Below are 19448 nucleotides of genomic sequence, written 5' to 3'. Positions count from 1 at the left end.
CATTTGCATATTTCTTTATGGGCCAATCTCAACAGCCATCTGGTTTTGGCCTATATAGATATAGGTTATTTGCCATAATATATACATATTTATATGGAATGGTATAAGCAGATTTATCTAAATATATGACACTGAGTATAAGGTTTCCTTTTTATATAAGGAAATGGAGTGGATGCAGGCTGTGATCCCTTTTGCTTTGACAGTTCTGTTGTAGATCGTTGCACGTTCTATTTGTCCTATAAAATAGCAAACATCACCGGATATGAGAAAAGAGCCAAATGAAGGGGAAGATTCCCGGTGTTTGTGATGCTCGTCGTTTGGTGTGATGCAGACAGGGTGGCGAGAGTGGTGAAATAAGTCATTGTCTGTTATTTTGAGTTTTGATGTTGAGTCTTTGCCCGACAAAGTGATGTTAGGATATATAAGTTATCCTGRACGAGCTTTTGTACCGAATACATTACGTTGTTACAGGTGTCAAGCTTATGGGCATGTGGCAGCAGTTTGTAGGAGGGATGTTCCTAGGTGTGAGAAGTGTGCAGAAGGACATGAGACAAAGGAATGTGTAGCATTGGGGAAAGTAGTGGTATGTGTTGATTGTAGGGGTGCCCATGGGGCTSGGGCTCAGAAATGTCCTGTGCGAGAGAGGCAGGTTGAGGTTTCCAGGGTTAGAGTAGTGCAGAAGTTGTCATATGCTGAWGCAGTGAAGAAAGTAGAGGAAGACGGGTCAAMGGTGAGGGATCCTGAGAGGAGTGGTGTGAGTATTAGATCTGTACCAGTACAGAGGGATAGGCTGTCAAGTGATATATGTTTCAATAAGATTGYATTTTTAGCATTAACAGCAATGGTTATCAACTATACTGCAGGGATGGAATGTAAGTTGCAGAAAATTGAGGTTGTGGTGGCAGCTGCAGAGAAGTATTTGGTTGTGTGAGACTTGACATCAGAAGAGTTACAGGGTGCGTTAAGTGGTGGTGTCCCATCCCTTTAAGTTGTTGGCATGAGGTAGTAGTAAATAGATTTAAATAAATCAAAATCAAACCACATTTTATTTGTCACATATATGCCGAACAAAACAGGTGTAGACCTTACACTGAAATGATTAGAGAGCAGCAGTGAATAACAATAGCGGGGCTATATACAGGGGGTACCGATACAGAGGCAATGTGTCAATGTGCGGGGGCACCAGTATCGAGGTAATTGAGATAATTATGTACATGCAGATAGGGTTGTTAAAGTGGCTATGCATAGATAATAACAGAGAGTAGTAGRAGCATGGGGGGTGCAAATAGTCTGGGTAGCCATTTGACTAGCTGTTCAGAAGTATTATGGCTTGGGGATAGAAGKTGTTTAGAAGCCTCTTGGACATAGACTTGGCACTCCTGTACCGCTTGCCGTGCGGTAGCAGAGAGAACAGTCTATGACTAGGGTGGCTGGAGTCTTTGACGATTTTTAGTGCCTTTCTCTGACACCGCCTGGTATAGAGGTCCTGGATGGCAGGGAGCTTAGCCCCGGTGATGTACTGGGCCGTACGCACTACCCTCTGTAGTGCCTTGCGGTCAGAGGCCGAGCAGTTGCCATACCAGGCAATGATGCAACTGATCAGGATGTTCTTGATGGTGCAGCTGTAGAATCTTTTGAGGATCTGAGGACCCATGGCAAATATTTTCAGTCTCCTGAGGGGGAATAGGTTTTGTCGTGCCCTCTTCACYTCTTGGTGTGCTTGGACCATGTTAGTTTGTTGTTAATGTGGACGCCAAGGAACTTGAAGCTCTCAACCTGCTCCACTACAGCCCTGTCGATGAGAATGGGGGCGTGCTCGGTCCTCTTTCTCCTGTAGTCCACAATCATCGCTTTTGTCTTGATCACATTGAGGGAGAGGTTGTTGTTCTTGCACCACATGGTCAGATCTCCGACCTCCTCCCTATAGGCTGTATCATTGTTGTCAGTGATCAGGCCTACCACTGTTGTGTCATCAGCAAACTTGATGATGGTGTTGGAGTTGTACCTGGCCGTGCAATCATGACTGAACAGGGAGCACAGGAGGGGACTGAGCACGCACCCCTGAGGGMCCCCCGTGTTGAGGATCAGCGTAGCGGATGTGTTGTTACCTACCCTTACCACCTGGGGGTGGTCCGTCAGGAAGTCTAGGATCCAGTTGCAGAGGGAGCTGTTTGGTCCCAGGGTCCTTAGCTTAGTGATGAGATTTGAGGGCACTATGGTGTTGAACGCTGAGCTGTAGTCAWTGAATAGCATTCTCACATAGGTGTTCCTTTTGTCCAGGTGAGAAAGGGCAGTGTGGAGTTGATGCTCTCATGCATGTTTCAGTGTTACTTGCTTCGAAGCAAGCATAGAAGTTATTTAGCTCGTCTGGTAGGCTTGTGTCACTGGGCAGCTCTCGGCTGTGCTTCCCTTTGTAGTCTGTAATAGTTTGTAAGCCCTGCCACATCCGACGAGCTTCGGACCCGGTGTAGTACGATTCGATCTTAGTCCTGTATTGKCGCTTTGCTTGTTTGATGATTTGTCGGAGGGCATAGCGGGATTTCTTATAAGATTCCGGGTTAGAGTCCCGCTCCTTGAAAGCGGCAGCTCTACCCTTTAGCTCAMTGCGAATTTTGCCTGTAATCCATGGCTTCTGGTTGGGGTATGTACGTACAGTCACTGTGGGGACGATGTCCTCGATGCACTTATTGATAAAGCCAGTGACTGATGTGGTGTACTCCTCAATGCCACCGGAAGAATCCCAGAACATATTCCAGTCTGTGCTAGTAAAACAGTCCTGTAGTTTAGCATCTGCTTCATCTGACTACTTTTTTATAGACCGAGGCACTGGTGCTTCCTGCTTTAATAGTGTAGTGGGGTGGTGTTATTTTTATTTCAAAACATTTAGATTTGTTTTTTGGGGGGTAATTGTTGTGTTAGATGGTAGGGTATTTGTTTATWATTTTTTCAAGCAAAGTATAAGGGAGTTGTACTCCAGTCTAGTAGGTGGCGGTAATGCAACATATTGGATGCCAACCGCCGTTAAACCTCATCGAAGAAGTCACCGGATATGCTGCAGAGCAAGCGGGAAGTTGAACCACTAGTACTGGCAGAAAAATATTTTATGGGAAATCATAACAAATMACCAACAGAGCAAAGACTAACTTTTCTTGTGATATTTTTGACAGTCATACACTTGAAAACAAAGTACTTAGCCTGCTTACTATTTATTACAGGCACCTGGCAAACACATATAGTATTCGTTTTTGGCGAGCTTTCTTGTAGATACAGGCAGCCAGAGCCATTTTATTTAGAATAAATAAATACGTTACCCTTCTAACGTCGTTAGCTAGATAACGTCTCGCTGGTTTCGACTAAGGTAAGGATGGGGGATAGGACCCTCCTGRGGGAACTAAAGCGGTGGGCGACTGAAGAATTTAATCTACCACCCCAAAGTCTCCCAAACGACAACTACTTTAAAACGTAGGTAACGACGTCATTCATCAATGTCCTATGCTATGSAACTTTTTTGGCCTTGTTGAGCTATTCCTCTAATTGCTTTTTGTTGGTAACAATTCATATAGTTGTCTAGTCAATTAAACTCAACGATTTACGATTTTTTTCTGTGTAATTGCGGCCTATTTGGGTGCTGAAATCAGTAGTTTTTTCGGCGTTCCWGTCTGCCCACACTAGTCGCCACACTACCATCGTGAAGTTTAGTTGGTCGACGAATAGCTAGCTATCGTTAGCTAGTTCACAGCTACAGTTTTCCATAGCGACCGTGGCAGACTAAGTTAACTAATATGGACCATCAGTGAGTTAACGCAAGTGTATTGTTTGTTTTGTTTCAGGTTATGTGTTGGCCCAGGAGCCTCAATATGGAGATATGTCACACAACATATTTTCAATCAGAGGTGGGTATGCAGACAGGTTTTTACAACATATTTGTGTATACTTCGTTGGCRAACGATGACTTTGTTTTGTAATAAGTTTGCTTTTCCAATGTCTTGATGTAATTCCTTTATTTTTGCAGGAATGTCAGGGTTATGCGTGGAAATCTTCAGTGGTATCCTTTGGTTTTGTTCTCTTGAYCTATGTACAACGGGTCATTTCATTGTCTTGGAGATGAAACCGACTCTATTGTCAGGGTAACTGCCTAATTTCTCTGACACCAATATGACACTCACAGGTTTCGTTCTATGAACATTTGTACAAGGGCATTTCCATCGAAAAGGACCCATGAGCTCCAACATGTGAAGTTCAAAGGAGCATATRAAATTGGGTGTCAAAGGAAAAGCTGACATATATATTTTTGGGAAATGGAGGCATAGGTACATTTTAAAATAATTTTACATCTTAAAAATTACACATAAGCAAAGACTTTGATTTCTTGATAAACATGGAAAATGGGTCTTGCAAAACATCCACCAGAAATGGTCTCAAAATGCATAGAAACAGAATGTTGAAGTAAAGACCCCTGCCAACTAATATCAACACTTTTATATTTAGTTTTGGAGAAATTGTTTACCTTTAAGTTGAAGAAATATTTCCTTGTGCGTTGTAATTCTGTCAACAAAAACCCACGCATCTAAGTAATTTTATAATTTCTCTCCCTTATGAGGGAGGATAATGAAAGTTCACAGAAGTAACAAGTAATGATAGACCTGCCAATTAGTTAGTGACTTTGCTGATATTTCTTTATGAATTATTAAGTGATTCAAATTTGTATTTTCTGGAATTATGCAAAAATCAGTAATGGAATGAATGCAACTGAATTGGCTAAAATGGGGAAARCATAATAGTCAGAAACCACAGATGGGACAATGGCAGGTGACCCATCTTCCACTGGCATACTGTTATGTTCAGCTGATAACTTTTCTGTCTGTTGTCTGGCATTTAAACCAAGTCTGGACAACCTTTCTCACTCTCCAGTTAAAGTCACCTCTGCCAGCTCTTATTGACACCTACCCATGATTCCCCTCTTTCCATTTACTGTGACCAGCATCCTCACCCACTGAGCACTGACCGACACCGGACATCCATGGACATTAAKATTTGGTCAGTCCACCCTTGCCTTGACGTTAACATCCAAAGACAGARGGACTGGACTGGACCAAATCTGAACCTATCATAGACGTATGTTTCACAAGTTGGATTGCACAGTATAGTGAGTAGAGCACAGTAGAGTACAATACAGCAGAGCACKGTATATTAAACTACTGTACTGCACGTACAGAATCCTAGTCTGCTGTACTGTACTCTGTGCTCTGCTGTGCAGCACTGTCCATACTTGTGAAACATGAGAAATTACATTCATATCTAGAAATATGCATTTCTGTGTTGTARAGATCAGGGAGTCATTATGTYATTTCTTTACCGTAATTCCGTTACCGGYTGTAAATCCACTTCACTTATTGTAGTTTGACCAAAAGCAAAATTTTTTAATTTTCTTTTTTTCTTCTCCCCAAACTCAAGGTACCATGTCATAGCTGACCCTCCCCAGAGTTTTGTGAAAACGTGCTCACATAAAAACCTGAGGAAGATTTTACCATAATTCCATTAACAAATTTCACATCTTTACGGTTCAATCACAAAATAATTCTGGTAAATTTGTTCAGTAGAAATGGTTTAAAGCAGTCCTTGTGCATAGAGTTGTATGGTTTGTTTAACTTTGAAATCAGGCCTCCCGAGTGGCGCAGCGTTCTGAGGCACTGCATCGCACTGCACTGCATCGCTTGAGGCATCACTGCAGACCGGGTTCGTTCCCAGGCTGTGTCACAACCAGCCGTAAACCGGGCGGCGCACAATTGGCCCAGCGTCGTCTGGGTTAGGGGAGGGTTTGTCCGGGGGGGCTTTACTTGGCTCAGCGCGCTCTAGCGATTCCTTGTGTCGGGCCGGGCGCCTGCAGGCTTATTTCGGTCGTCAGTTGAACGGTGTTTCCTCCAACACATTGGTGCGGCTGGCATCTGGGTTAAGCTGGCAGGTGTGGTTTGGCAGGTCATGTATCGGAAGACTCATGACTCGACCTTCGCCTCTCCCGAGCCCGTTGGGGATTTGCAGCGATGACACAAGATCGTAATTGGCTCTATGAAATTGGTGTTGAAAAAGGGGGAAAAATACAAACAAACAACTTTGAAATCAATGTTTTTTGGTTTGGCATACATTTTAAAATGAATAAAAATGAGTCAATGCGTAATTCCGTTACCATGGAATTGCCCACAAGCCTWTCCTTGACATTGTGATCTCTCAGGTACAAAGTTCTACAAGATAAGGAGGTACACCCAATATTTCGAAACAATTCGCTACATAATTTGATATACAGTGCATTCAGAAAGTATTCAGACCCTTTGACTTTTTKCACATTTTGGCACATTACAGCCTTATTTTCTTCAATCCACACACAATACCCCATAATGACAAAGCAAAAACTGAAATATCACATTTACATAAGTATTCAAACCTTTTACTCAGTACTTTAAGCACCTTTGGCAGCAATTACAGCATTGAGTCTTCTTGGGTAAGACGCTACAAGCTTGGCACACCTGTATTTGGGGAGTTTCACCCATTCTTCTCTGCAGATCCATTCAAGCTCTGTCAGGATGGATGGGGAGTGTCGCTGCACAGCTATTTTCAGGTCTCTCCAGAGATGTTTGATCGGGTTCAAGTCCGGGCTCTGGCTGGGCCAATCAAGGGCATTCAGAGACTTGTCCCAAAGCCACTACGCATTGTCTTGGCTGTGTGCTTAGGGTCATTGTCCTTGGAATGTAAACCATTGCCCATTCTGAGGTCCTGAGCACCTGGAACAGGTTTTCATGAAGGATCTCTGTACTTTGCTCTGTTCATCTTCCCTCGATCCTGACGTCTCTCAGTCCCTGCTACTGAAAATATCCCCACAGCATGATGCTGCCACCACCATGCTTCACCGTAGGGATTGTGCCAGGTTTCCTTCAGATGTAAGTCTTGGCATTCAGGCCAAAGAGTTAATCTTGGTTTCATCATACCAGAGAATTCTGTTTCTCATGGTCTGAGTCCTTGATGCCTTTTGGCAAACTCCAAATCAAATCTAAGTTTATTTGTCACGTGTACTGAATACAACAAGTGTAGACCTTACAGTGAAATGCTTACTTACAGGCTCTTACCAATAGTGTGGGAAAAATGTGTGTGTAGGTAAGTAAAGAAATAAAACAACAGTAAAAGACATTTGAAAATAACAGTAGCAAGGGTATATACAGACACCGGTTAGTCAGGCTTATTGAGGTAGTATGTACATGTAGGTATGTGTTAAAGTGACTATGATATGATGAACAGAGAGTAGCAGTAGGTAAAAAGAGGGTTGGGGGGGCACACAATGCAAATAGTCTGGGTAACCATTTGGTTACCTGTTCAGGAGTCTAATGGCTTGGGGGTAAAAAACTGCCTTTTTGACCTAGACTTGGCACCGGTACCGCTTGCCATGCGGTAGTAGAGAGAACAGTCTATGACTGGGGGGCTGGGCTGTTGACAATTTTTAGGGCCTTCCTTTGACACGCCAGTGTAGAGTCATGTATGGAGGCAGCTTTGCCCCAGTGATGTACTGGCCGTATGCACTACCCTCTGAAGTGCCTTGGTCGGAGGCTGGCTATTGCCGTACCAGGCAGTGATGCAAACGATCAGGATGCTCTCGATGTTGCAGCTGTAGAACCTTTTGAGGATCTCAGGACCCATGCCAATCTTTTAGTTTCCTGGGAGAGAAGCTTTGTCGTGCCCTCTTCAGGCGGTCTTGGTGTGTTTGGACCATTCTAGTTTGTTGTTGATGTGGACACAAGGAACTTGAAGCTCTCAACCTGCTCCACACAGGCCCCGTCGTTGAGAATGGGGGCGTGCTCGGTGCTCCTTTTCCTGTAGTCCACAATCATCTCCTTAGACTTGGTTACGTTGAGGGAGAGGTTGTTATTCTGGCACCACCCGGCCAGGTCTCTGACCTCCCTATAGGCTGTCTTGTCGGTGATCAGGCCTACCACTGTTGTGTCGTCTGCAAACTTAATGATGGTGTTGGAGTCGTGCCTGGCCATGCAGTCGTGGGTGAACAGGGAGTACAGGAGGYGACTGAGCACGCACCCCTGGGGAGCTCCAGTGTTGAGGATCAGCGTGGCAGATGTGTTGCTACCTACCCGTCAGGAAGTCCAGGATCAGGTTGCAGAGGGAGGTGTTTAGTCCCAGGTTCCTTAGCTTATTGATAAGCTTTGAGGGTACTATGGTGTTGAACGCTGAGCTGTAGTCAATGAATAGCATTCTCACATAGGTGGGAAAGGGCAGTGTGGAGTGCAATAGAGATTGCATCATCTGTGGATCTGTTTGGGCGGTATGCAAATTGGAGTGGGTCTAGGGTTTCCTGGATAATGGTGTTGATGTGAGCCATGACCAGCCTTTCWAAGCACTTCATGGCTACGGACGTGAGTGCTACGGGTCTGTAGTCAATTAGGCAGGTTGCCTTTGTGTTCTTGGGCACAGGGACTACGGTGGTCTGRTTGAAACATGTTGGTATTACAGACTCAATCAGGGACTATGGTGGTCTGCCAGTTGGTGAACACATGCCCGGAGAACACGTCCTGGTAATCTGTCTGGCCCCGCAGCCTTGTGTATGTTGACTTGTTTAAAGGTCTTACTCACGTCGGCTACGGAGAGCGTGATCACACAGTTGTCCGGAACAGCTGATGCTCTCATGCATGCCTCAGTGTTGCTTGCCTCGAAGCGAGCATAGAAGTGATTTAGCTCGTCTGGTAGGCTCGTGTCACTGGTCAGCTCACGGCTGTGCTTCCCTTTGTAGTCTGTAATAGTTTGCAAGCCCTGCCACATCCGACGAGCGTCGGAGCCGGTGTAGTATAATTCGAWCTTAGCCCTGTATTGACGCTTTYCTTATTTGATGGTTCGTCGCAGGGCATAGCGGGATTTCTTGTAAGCTTCCGGGTTAGAGTCCCGCWCCTTGAAAGCGGCAGCTCTACCCTTTAGCTCATTGWGAATGTTGCCTGTAATCCATGGCTTTTGGTTGGGGTATGTACGTACAGTCACTGTAGGGACGACGTCCTCGATGCCCTTATTAATAAAGCCAGTGACTGATGTGGTGTATTCCTCAATGCCATCGGAAGAATCCCGGAACATGTTCCAGTCTGTGATAGCAAAACAGTCCTGTAGTTTAGCATCTGCTTCATCTGACCACTTTTTCTATAGACTGAGTCACTGGTGCTTCCTGCTTTCATTTTAGCTTGGAAGCAGGAATCAGGAGGATAGAGTTGTGGTCGGATTTACGAAATGGAGGGCGAAGGATAGCTTTGTACGCGTCTCTGTGTGTGGAGTACAGGTGATCTAGAATTATTTTCCCTTTGGTTGCACATTTAACATGTTGATAGAGATTTGGTAGAACTGATTTAAGTTTCCCTGCATTAAAGTCTCCGGCCACTAGGAGTGCCGCCTCTGGGTGAGTGGTTTCCTTATACAGCTGACTGAGTGCGGTCTTAGTGCCAGCATCTGTTTGTGGTGGTAAATAAACAGCCACGAAAATATAGCTGAGAACTCTCTAGGCTAGTAGTGTGGTCTGCAATTTATCACAATATACTCTACTTCAGGCGAGCAAAATCTAGAGACTTTCTTAGATTTCGTGCACCAGCTGTTGTTTACAAATATGCACAAACCCCCCCCCCCCCGTCTTACCGGAGTGTGCTGTTCTATCCTGCCAGTGCAGCGTATATCCCGCTAGCTGAATATCCATGTCGTCATTCAGCCACGATTCTGTGAAAAATAGGATATTACAGTTTTTTAATGTCTAATTTATTGTCCAATGATTGCACGTTGGCGAGTAATATTGACGGTAACGGCAGCTTTCCTACTCGCCTTCTGCGGGTCCTGGCGAGGCATCCGGCTCTTCGTCCCCTGTACCTGCGTCGCTTCCTCTTGCGAATAACTGGGATGTCTGCCCTGCCGGGTGTTTGGAGAATATCATGTGAGTCTTGCTTGTTGTTGAAAAAATCTTTGTCTAATCTGAGGTGAGTGATCGCTGTCCTGATATCCAGAAGCTGTTTTCTGCCGTAAGATACGGTTGCAGAAACATTATGTACAAAATAACACACAAAAAAATACATAATAGCACAATTGGTTGGGCGCCTGTAAAACTGCTGCCATTTCTTCCGGTGCCATTTTGGGCTGTCATGCTTTTTACTAAGGAGTGGCATCTTTCTGGGCACTCTACCATAAAGGCCTGGTTGGTGGAGTGCTGCAGAGATGGTTGTTCTTCTGGAAGTTTCTCCCATCTCCACAGAGGAACTAGAGCTCTCTGAGTGACCAMCAGGTTCTTGGTCACCTCCCTGACCAAGGCCCTTCCCCCCGATTGCTCAGTTTGGCTGGGCGGGCAGCTCTAGGAAGAGTCTTGGTGGTTCCAAACTTTGTCCATTTAAGAATGATGGAGGCCCCTGTGTTCTTAGGGACTTTCAACGCTTCAGAATTTTTTGGGGTACCCTTCCCCAGATGTGTGCCTCGACACAATCCTGTCTCGGCGCTCTACGGACAATTCCTTTGACCTCATGGCTTGATATTTGCTCTGACTTGCACTGTCAACTGTGGGACCTTATATAGATAGGTGTGTGCCTTTCCAAATCATATCCAATCAATTGAATTTACCACAYGTGGACTTCAATCAAGTTGTAGAAACATCTCAAGGATGATCAATGGAAACAGGATGCACCTGAGCCTCAGAAAATGGTTTGAATACTTATGTAAATAAGGTATTATTTATATTAAAAAATATATATAAAAAAAATAATTATACATCTGCATACATTTCTCAACATGTTTTCATTTTGTCATTATGGGGTGTTGTGTGTCAAAATAAATATTTAATCAATTTTAGAGTAAGGCTATAARGTAACTGTGGAAAAAGTCAAGGGCTCTGAATACTTTCCTAATGCACTGTAGGTACAGTATCATGATTTTTAGACTGTCAGAGTTAGCATTATGTTTTCTGTGTGAACATTATTTTAATTACATTGTATGTATTTGTGTGCAGTTAAAAAAGGTAGTGGGGCAGAGTGATGCTGCTAAGCGGCTTGAGCTTCAGGAGCAGATAGAGGATCTGAGAGCCGAACTCAACCACCTGGACTCTCAAATCAATGGGACTGAAGCACAGCTACTTACTGAAGGTGAGCCTTTTAACAAATATGCATACAGTGGGGTCTGAAATAGGCAAGAAATTACTCAAAAAAATMTATAATTCAAATACTGAGCTATGTTGTATGCTCTAAAAATAAATTGGGAAATTATATTACACTAATACAATTGCTACGAGAGATTTTGTAACAAGTCATATTATCTTTCTCTAAAAGGTAGGGGTCAAAATTGACACCCCTGTTTTCAATACCTTTCAAAACCTCACCTTGTGAAGATAACGTTACTGAGCCTATTTGAATTGTTTTAGTCATTTTTGATCATCTTTATCAAGGGTGTCAATACTTTTGGACCCCACTGTATAATTTGGTTTTCCACATCTTAAATTGTGCTAGGTTTGTATATGCTGATATGTTGATGCCCCCTTTTGCCGTGACATGTTGTGCTGTAACGTTTCTTTTGTWTTGAGTAGAAGAGTCCATTAACTGGAGCTGGGGAATGGTGAAGGAGAACCAACGCCGGGAGCTGCTTTTACAGGCCTTTAAGCAGCGCTGCATGAAGGAGCGCCACGTTCTCTCAGAGGATACCCGCAAGATTAGTGGACACTCCCAGGTTCTGGAACAGCTGTCTAGGTGTGCTTCCTAGAGCCTCTGTTTACCCTTACCATTTCTTAACACACTTCTACATACATTCTAATGCTGCAAACCCAGCCCAAATCCATTCTTTACTTTTTGTGTGTTTTGCAGGAAGGCAGAGCTGGAGGTGGTGTTTGGAAATGAAGCCTCCAATAGCAGTGGGGACTATCTCAACCCAACAGGAGCAGAGCCTCAGGTTCTGGTAAGTGCTTTTACTTAAAATAAATTGTTGATGCTTTATATGATATAATCTGTGATGGTTTTGTATTGGACTAATCTTCTTTCTATTCCTCCTTAGCGTAATGTGAGAGAGCTGTGTGATGAAAGACTCCTCTTCTTCCAGTCTTTACAAGAGAGTGAGCTGAAAATGGCGTCCTCCACTGCCACACAGTAAGAATTATCAGATGGTTTTATATAGGAACCAGAGTCATCCATGAGATTCTTCTATTGCTAAATCATCATTGACTCTCTGTCTTCAGCTTGACTCGTGAACAAAGAACTGCAGTATTTCAGCATTGGTTAAGTGCTGTGGAGGTAAGTTGCGTTGTTGTTTGCATCTAGTTAGTTAGTGCCTTCGGAAAGTTTTCAAACCCCTTGACTTTTTCCACATTTTGTTACATTACAGCCTTATTCTAAAATTGATTAAATTGTTTTCCCCCCTCATCAATCGACACACAATACTCCATAATGACAAAGCGAACACAGGTTTTTAGAAGAAAGAAATATATATCACATGTACATAAATATTTATACCCTTTACTCAYTACTTTGTTGTTTCGAAGCCACTCCTGCGTTGTCTTGGCTGTGTTTAGGGTTGTTGTTCTGTTGGAAGGTAAACCTTAACCCCAGTCTGAGGTCCTAACCTGCTCCAGAGCGCTTTTCATCAAGGATCTCTCTGTACTTTGCGCCTTTCATCTTTGCCTCAACTCTGACTAGTCTCCCAGTCACTGCCGCTGAAAAACATCCCCACAGCATGATGCTGCCACCATTATGCTTCACCGTAGGGATGGTGCCAGGTTTCCTTCAGACGTGACACTTGGCATTCAGGCCAAAGAGTTCAATCTTGGTTTCATCAGACCAGAGTATCTTCTCCTGGTCTGAGAGTCTTTAGGTGCATTTTGGCYAACTCGAAGCGGGCTGTCATGTGCCTTTTTAATGAGGAGTGGCTTCTGTCTGGCCACTCTACCATAAAGGCCTGGTTGGTGGAGTGCTGTAGAGATGGTTGTCCTTCAGGAAGGTTCTCCCATCTCCACAGAGGAACTCTAGAGCTCTGATAGTGTCTCGGAGCTCTACGGACAATTGCTTTGACCTCACGGCTTGGTTTTTTCTCTGACATGCACTGTCAACTGGGACCTTATATAGACAGGTGTGCCTTTCCAAATCATGTCCAATCAACTAAATTTACCAAAGGTGGACTCCAATCAAGTTGTAGAACCATCTCAAGGATGATCAATGGAAACAGGATGCACCTGAGCTCAATTTTGAGTCTCATAGCAAAGGGTCTGAATACTTATGTAAATAAGGTATTTCATTTTTAATTTAAAAAKAATAAATATATACATTTTCAAAAATGTGAAAACTATTTTTGCTTTGTCATTATGGAGTATTGTGTATAAATTGCTGAGATTTTTTTTATTTAATCCATTTTATAATAATGTGGAAAAAGTCAAGGGGTCTGAATACTTTCCCGAAGACACTGTACATGACGATCTGTTTCATATTTGCTTCAGTTGAGTGAGAATGGTATTATAAGTTTTATCTCATCAGGACTTGTTGCGATGCTATCCTCCAAACCAAGTGCTGTCAGCCTTGCAGTACCTGGCCTTGGGACAGGAAATTACATTGGAGGAGAAGCTTGCCTCATTGGATGTGGCTCGTGATGTTGCTGCATTACGGTAAATTGGTTTAAAAAAATAAAAAAATAAAAAAAAGTTAAATGTAGCTGGACAAAAATCTGCATGGATTGGAATTAAAGGGCAAATATATCTGTTTTGTTTTAGSTTTCGCTATGAGAGTAATCACCTGTTAGACATCTCGAAAGAAGAGGAAGAGCTACCACCCGTTAAGAGTCTTTTACAGGTGCTTTACACACATTTCAGTTTACACTAAAATACCAACATGGGGTAAAGACACTGCATAGGCTTGAACAGTACTGTAGTTCACTGTTGCTGTATTTGATATGTGTCTGATCTTTTTGCAGTCAGCCTGGGAGGAGGTGGAACAGAGTCTGATGGAACTGGCTCAAACGCGTTCACAAATTCAACAGCTGAAGACCCAGCTTCATGCCCGAAAGAATGAGGCAGAGTTTGAGCTGCTTGGCGGGGAATCTCAAACCCAAGCCCTGACACAGTAAGTCTGCACTACAGATTGGCTTTTTCCACAACATTTACGTTTTGTCATTAATAAACATGCTCAGCCTCTAATGAAGTCATGTCAATTCATCAAAATACTCTGGTTTCTTTTCTCCCATGTTTCCTTCCTGCCCAGGTCAGTGTTTGAGCTGGAGATGCAGTGTGTGATGCAGGCAGCAGTMCGAGATGGTGTGCGAAACCAGTGTGTTGAAATGGAGCAACATGCCAGGGACAGACAGGAGGCCCTTCGCAACCTGCGGAGCCAATGGCAGAGCATCACAGACTTCAGACAGCTTGTGGTGAGGAAATGTACTGTTTTTTGCAGTCTGTATTTCTACCTTTGTCTTCCACACACAACACCACAGCATTTCACCACTTCCCACATGTTAACCTAAACAAGTATGACACACTTTTGTCATGTTTTTCTTCATAGGACGTCAGGCAGGAACAGACAAGAGGTCTGATCAAGGGGAATTCAACAGCTAAGACTGAACTGACTCGCATGCACAAGGAGGTAGGCCCTCTATATGCTTCTGTGTACTCTAATGCATACTGTGTAAACAGTGGCCAATTACTCAACCTCTTCCTCTCTCTTGTCTGACCCTAGATTGGCCAGTTTGTCCAGGGAAAACTGACTCCCCAGTTTGGTGAAGTTCTTTCAGCAGCCAATAGGCTTCGCAACTCTGTGTCCCAGGAGGCCAGACAGTTTGGAAACGTGTCACTKGTAACACTTGATTGCAGGCTCATTGAAGGGTAAGAGCTTCCTATTTTTTGGTGTTTGATGGGTGAGTTGACATCTTCTGATCATAAGGCTGACTGGCTCTCGTTCAGGCAAATGAGAAAGAAGTGCACTCAGGCTACCCGGAAGGCCAAAGTTTTTTTTATTTTAAGGAGCAGTTCTCTCTGTGGGTCTAACCCCAAGAAGTTCTGGAAAATGGTTAAAGACCTGGAGAATAAACCCTCCTCCTCAGCTGCCCATGTCCCTTAAAGTTGATGATGTGGTTGTTACTGACAGGAAGCACATGGCTGAGCTCTTTAATCACCACTCCATTAAGTCAGGATTCCATTTTAACTCAGCCATGCCTCCTTGCCCGTCCAACATTTGCAATGCAACTAGCCTCGATGCTCCTCCCTATTTTTTCCCCTGCCCAGCTACAAAGTTTCTCCCTGCAGGCGGTCACTGAGTCCGAGGTGCTAAAGGAGCTCCTTAAACTTGACCCCCAAAAAACATCTTTCTTCTTTAAGGTTGCTTCCCCTATAATCTCCAAGCCTATCTCTGACCTTTTTAACCTGTCCCTCCTCTCTGGGGAGATTCCCATTGCTTGGAAGGCAGCTACTGTTAGTACTTTATTTAAAGGGGGAGATCAAGCTGATCCTAACTGTTATAGGCCTATTTCTATTTTGCCCTGTTTATCAAAAGTGTTGGAAAAACGTGTCAATAATGAACTCACTGGCTTTCTTTATGTCTATAGTATTCTCTCTGGTATGCAATCTGGTTTCCGCTCAGATTATGGATGTGTCACTGCAACCTTAAAGGTCCTCAATGATGTCACCATTGCCCTTGATTCTATGCAATGTTGTGCTGCTATTTTTATTGACTTGGCCAAAGATTTTGATARGGTAGACCATTCCATTCTTGTGGGCTGGCTAAGGAATATTGGTGTCTGAGGGTTCTTTGGCCTGGTTTGCTAACTACCTCTCAAAGAGTGCAGTGTATAAAGTCAGAAAATCTGATGTCTCAGCCACTGCCTGTCACCAAGAATGTACCCCAAGGCTCAAACTTAAGCCCCACACTTTTCTCAATTTACATCAACAACATAGCTCAAGCTCTCTCATCCATTTATATGCAGATGATAGTCTTATACTCAGCTGGCCCCTCCCCGACAAAGCTTTCTTAGTGTCCAACAAGTTTTCTCTGCCCTTAACCTTGTTCTGAACACCTCCAAAACAAAGGTCATGTGGTTTGGTAAGAAGAATGCCKTTCTCCCCACAGGTGTGGTTACTACCTCTGAGGGTTTAGAGCTTGAGGTAGTCACCTCATATAAYTACTTGGGAGTATGGCTAGACGGTACACTGTCCTTCTCTCAACACATATCAAAGCTGCAGGCTAAAGTTAAATCTGGACTTGGTTTCCTCTATCGTAAGCGCTCCTCTTTAAACCCAGCTGCCAAACTAACCCTGATTCAGATGACGATCCTACCCATGCTAGATTACGGAGACGTAATTTATAGATCGGCAGGTAAGGGTGCTCTCGTCCGGCTAGGTGTTCTTTACCATTCGGCCCTGAGATTTGCCACCAATGCCCTTATAGGATGCATCACTGCACTCTATACTCCTCTGTAAACTGGTCATCTCTGTATACCCTTCACAAGACCCACTGGTTGTTGCTTATTTATAAAACCCRCTTAGGCCCCCCCCCCCCCCATCTGAGATATCTACTGCAGTCCTCATCCTCCACATACAACACCTGTTCTGCCAGTCACATTCTGTTAAAGGTCCCCAAAGCACACACATCCCTGGGTCGCTCGTCTTTTCAGTTCGCTGCAGCTAGCGACTGGAACGAGCTGCAACAAACACTCAAACTAGACAGTTTTATCTCAATCTCTTCATTCAAAGACTCAATCATAGACACTCTTACTGACAGTTGTTGCTGCTTTGTGTGATGTATTGTTGTCTCTACCTTCTTGCCRTTTGTCTGTTGTCTGTGCCCAACAATGTTTGTACCCTGTTTTGTGCTGCTACCATGTTGTGCTGCTGCCATGTTGTTGCTACCATGCTATGTTGTCATCTTAGGTCTCTCTTTATGTAGTGTTGTCTCGTCGTGATGTGTGTTTTTATCCTATATTTAAATGTATTTTTAATCACAGACCCCATCTCCGCAGGAGATCTTTTGGTAGGCCGTCATTGTAAATACAAATTTGTTCGTAACTGATTTGCCTATTTAATTAAAATAAAACATGTTTTTAGTAATTGGTCTGGCTGAGAAAAAATGCTCAGAGGGAGATTTTTCAGATGAGTAAGTTCTGTCATCTGCTATATATTTCAGCGAGCAGAGAATTCCAGCTGCGTGGTTGTCTATCCATCGCTTGCATTCCTCGCCCTTCCACAATCTGTGTCAAAGCATGGCTTTTCCAATGTACAGGGTGAGTCCTAACAGATTATTCCATGACCATTTATGCACCTAGAGGTTTGCTTTTTGCTCTTATCCTGTTTATTTATATATTCTCTATTCTGTCTCTTTGTTTCTCTGCCAGGCCCCTGAGGAACTGTACTCGCAAGCTCTATCCCAGCATTTGGAGCTTCGCTTTCTGCGTCGTTTGCTGCAATTTCACTCCTCCTCTTTAGCAAATGTAGAGAAGCAAGGAGCGCTGCTACCTGCACCTGACCAACAAGGTACAGGTCTTCTATAGAGTTCAAAGCTGCAAACTAACAAATGGGATAGCTAGATGCCATTCAATCAGACTCAAATCACACTGTATCACTGCTCTTTACCTGGTTAACCATTCAGTTTTACATGTTTGACTGATATCTTCGTCTCCCTTTAATCTCCCTTTTCTTTATTTCTTCTTAGCCCTCCTGCTACGTGTCCTGGAGGAAGACAAGGAGCTGCTTCAGTCTTTGTTACCCAGGGTTTGGGAGCTCACCCAGTGCTGCTCACAGGGCCTTTCTTACGGGAATCAGGTTAAGACTGCCATTTCCTATTGGTAAGTGTTCCCATTAACTCTTTCTCACATAGAGCTCCCTTGTATTAAACCWCAATATTATTCACCAGCTAGACTATTGACAATTAATTAATTTGTTCTGTCTGTGCAGGTGGGATCAGCCTGCTCAGTTTGCTCTGCCTGKCATACGCAAGGGGGGACTGACTTTTCAGCAGTGGCTACAGAGGTGGAAATTTGCAGCCAAGGCTTCTTAATGACTTCCATGAAAAATAGACAAGTGCATAGATGGACAACAATACTCTTCTAAAACTACAATTTTATTCCCACTAAGGTTAATTTACTATATTTTTTGCCATTCAATGTACACTACATTGCCAAAAGTATGTTGACACCCTTTCAAATGAGTGGATATGGTTATTTCAAGCACACTCGTTGCTGACAGGTGTATGAAATCGAGCACACAGCCATGCAATCTCCATAGTCAAACATTGGTAGTAGAATGGCTCGTACTGAAGAGCCCTGTGACTTTCCAAAAAGTCATTTKTTTTTCAAATTTCTGCCCTGCTAGAGCTGCCCCTGTCAACAYTGCTGTTATTGTGAAGTGGAAACGTCTAGGAGCAACAACAGCCCAACCACAAAGTGGTAGGCAACACAGGCTCACAGAACAGGATTGGCGAGTGCTGAAGCGAGTAGAAATCGTTTTCCCTAGGTTGCAACACTCACTACCGATTTCCAAACTGCCTCTAGAAGCAACGTCAGCACATTAACTGATCATCGGGAGCTTCATGAAATGGGTTTCCATGGCCGAGCAGCCGCACGCACACAAGCCTAAGATCACCAAGCGCATTGCCAAGCATCAGCTGGAGTGGTGTAAAGCTCGCCACCATTGGACTCTGGAACATTGGAAACACATTCTCTGGAGTGATGAGTCACACTTCACCATCTGGCAGTCCGACGGATGAATCTGGGTTTGGCGGATGCCAGGACAACGCCACCTGCCCGAAAGAATAATGTCATATGTAAAGTTTGGTGTAGGAGGAATAATGGTCTGGGGCTGTTTTTCATGGTTCGGACTAGGCCCCATAGTTCCAGTGAAGGGAAATCTTAACGTTACAGCAAACGATTCTGTGCTTCCAACTTTGTGGCAACAGTCTGGGGAAGCCCTTTCCTGTTTCAGCATGACAATGCCCCTGTGCATACAGAAGTGGTTTGTTGAGCTCGGTGTGGAAGAACTTGACTGGCCTGCACAGAGCCCTGACCTCAACTCCATCAAACACCTTTGGGAWGAATTTGAACGCTGACTGCGAGCCATGCCTAATTGGCCAACATCAGTGCCCAATCTAACTAATGCTCTTGTGGCTGAATGGAAGCAAGTCCCCGCAGCAATGTTCCAACATCTACTGGAAAGCATTCCCAGAAGAGAGGAGGCTGTTAGAAAAAAGGGTGGGGCCAACTCTATTAATGCCSATGATTTTGGAATGAGATGTTCGACGAGCAGGTGTCCACATACTTTTCGCTGTGCCGTGTATATCACAAGTAAATTGCTGTTGTCTTTATGCCATTAAATCAACTTTGCCTGCACTTGATCTTTTTCTTAATGAGTTTGACGGTTAACCTCAATCACAAATGTAATCCTATTTGAACAAGACCGTTACGTTAGTAGTTATCCATATCATCAATACATACAC

General features: G+C 43.9%; 1 protein-coding gene across 3 annotated transcripts; it reads left to right on the top strand.

Moving 5' to 3' along the window:
* Nucleotides 1-3056: 3056 nt before the first annotated feature.
* On the top strand, nt 3057-18037 carry LOC111972215 (HAUS augmin-like complex subunit 5). 3 transcript variants are annotated; one of them, XM_023999139.2, is made up of 19 exons: nt 3057-3462; nt 3831-3893; nt 4013-4045; nt 6230-6254; nt 11015-11147; nt 11585-11744; nt 11859-11949; nt 12046-12137; nt 12227-12281; nt 13515-13642; nt 13748-13826; nt 13948-14096; nt 14235-14397; nt 14532-14612; nt 14706-14851; nt 17145-17241; nt 17353-17491; nt 17670-17802; nt 17912-18037. In XM_023999139.2, exons 1-19 carry the CDS (start codon nt 3365-3367, stop codon nt 18012-18014), a joined length of 1968 nt encoding a protein of 655 aa, XP_023854907.1. In that variant the 5' UTR covers nt 3057-3364; the 3' UTR covers nt 18015-18037. The 3 variants fall into 3 exon arrangements, with proteins under 3 accessions (XP_023854907.1, XP_070302263.1, XP_023854908.1); XM_070446162.1 differs by having other exon boundaries at nt 3374-3462; nt 4013-4127; XM_023999140.2 differs by lacking the exons at nt 3057-3462; nt 6230-6254 and having other exon boundaries at nt 4013-4127.
* Nucleotides 18038-19448: the final 1411 nt, after the last annotated feature.

The sequence above is a fragment of the Salvelinus sp. IW2-2015 genome, linkage group LG13 (assembly GCF_002910315.2).
Source record: "Salvelinus sp. IW2-2015 linkage group LG13, ASM291031v2, whole genome shotgun sequence".
Lineage (NCBI taxonomy): Eukaryota > Metazoa > Chordata > Actinopteri > Salmoniformes > Salmonidae > Salvelinus > Salvelinus sp. IW2-2015.
This window is presented reverse-complemented; position numbering and strand designations above follow the sequence as displayed.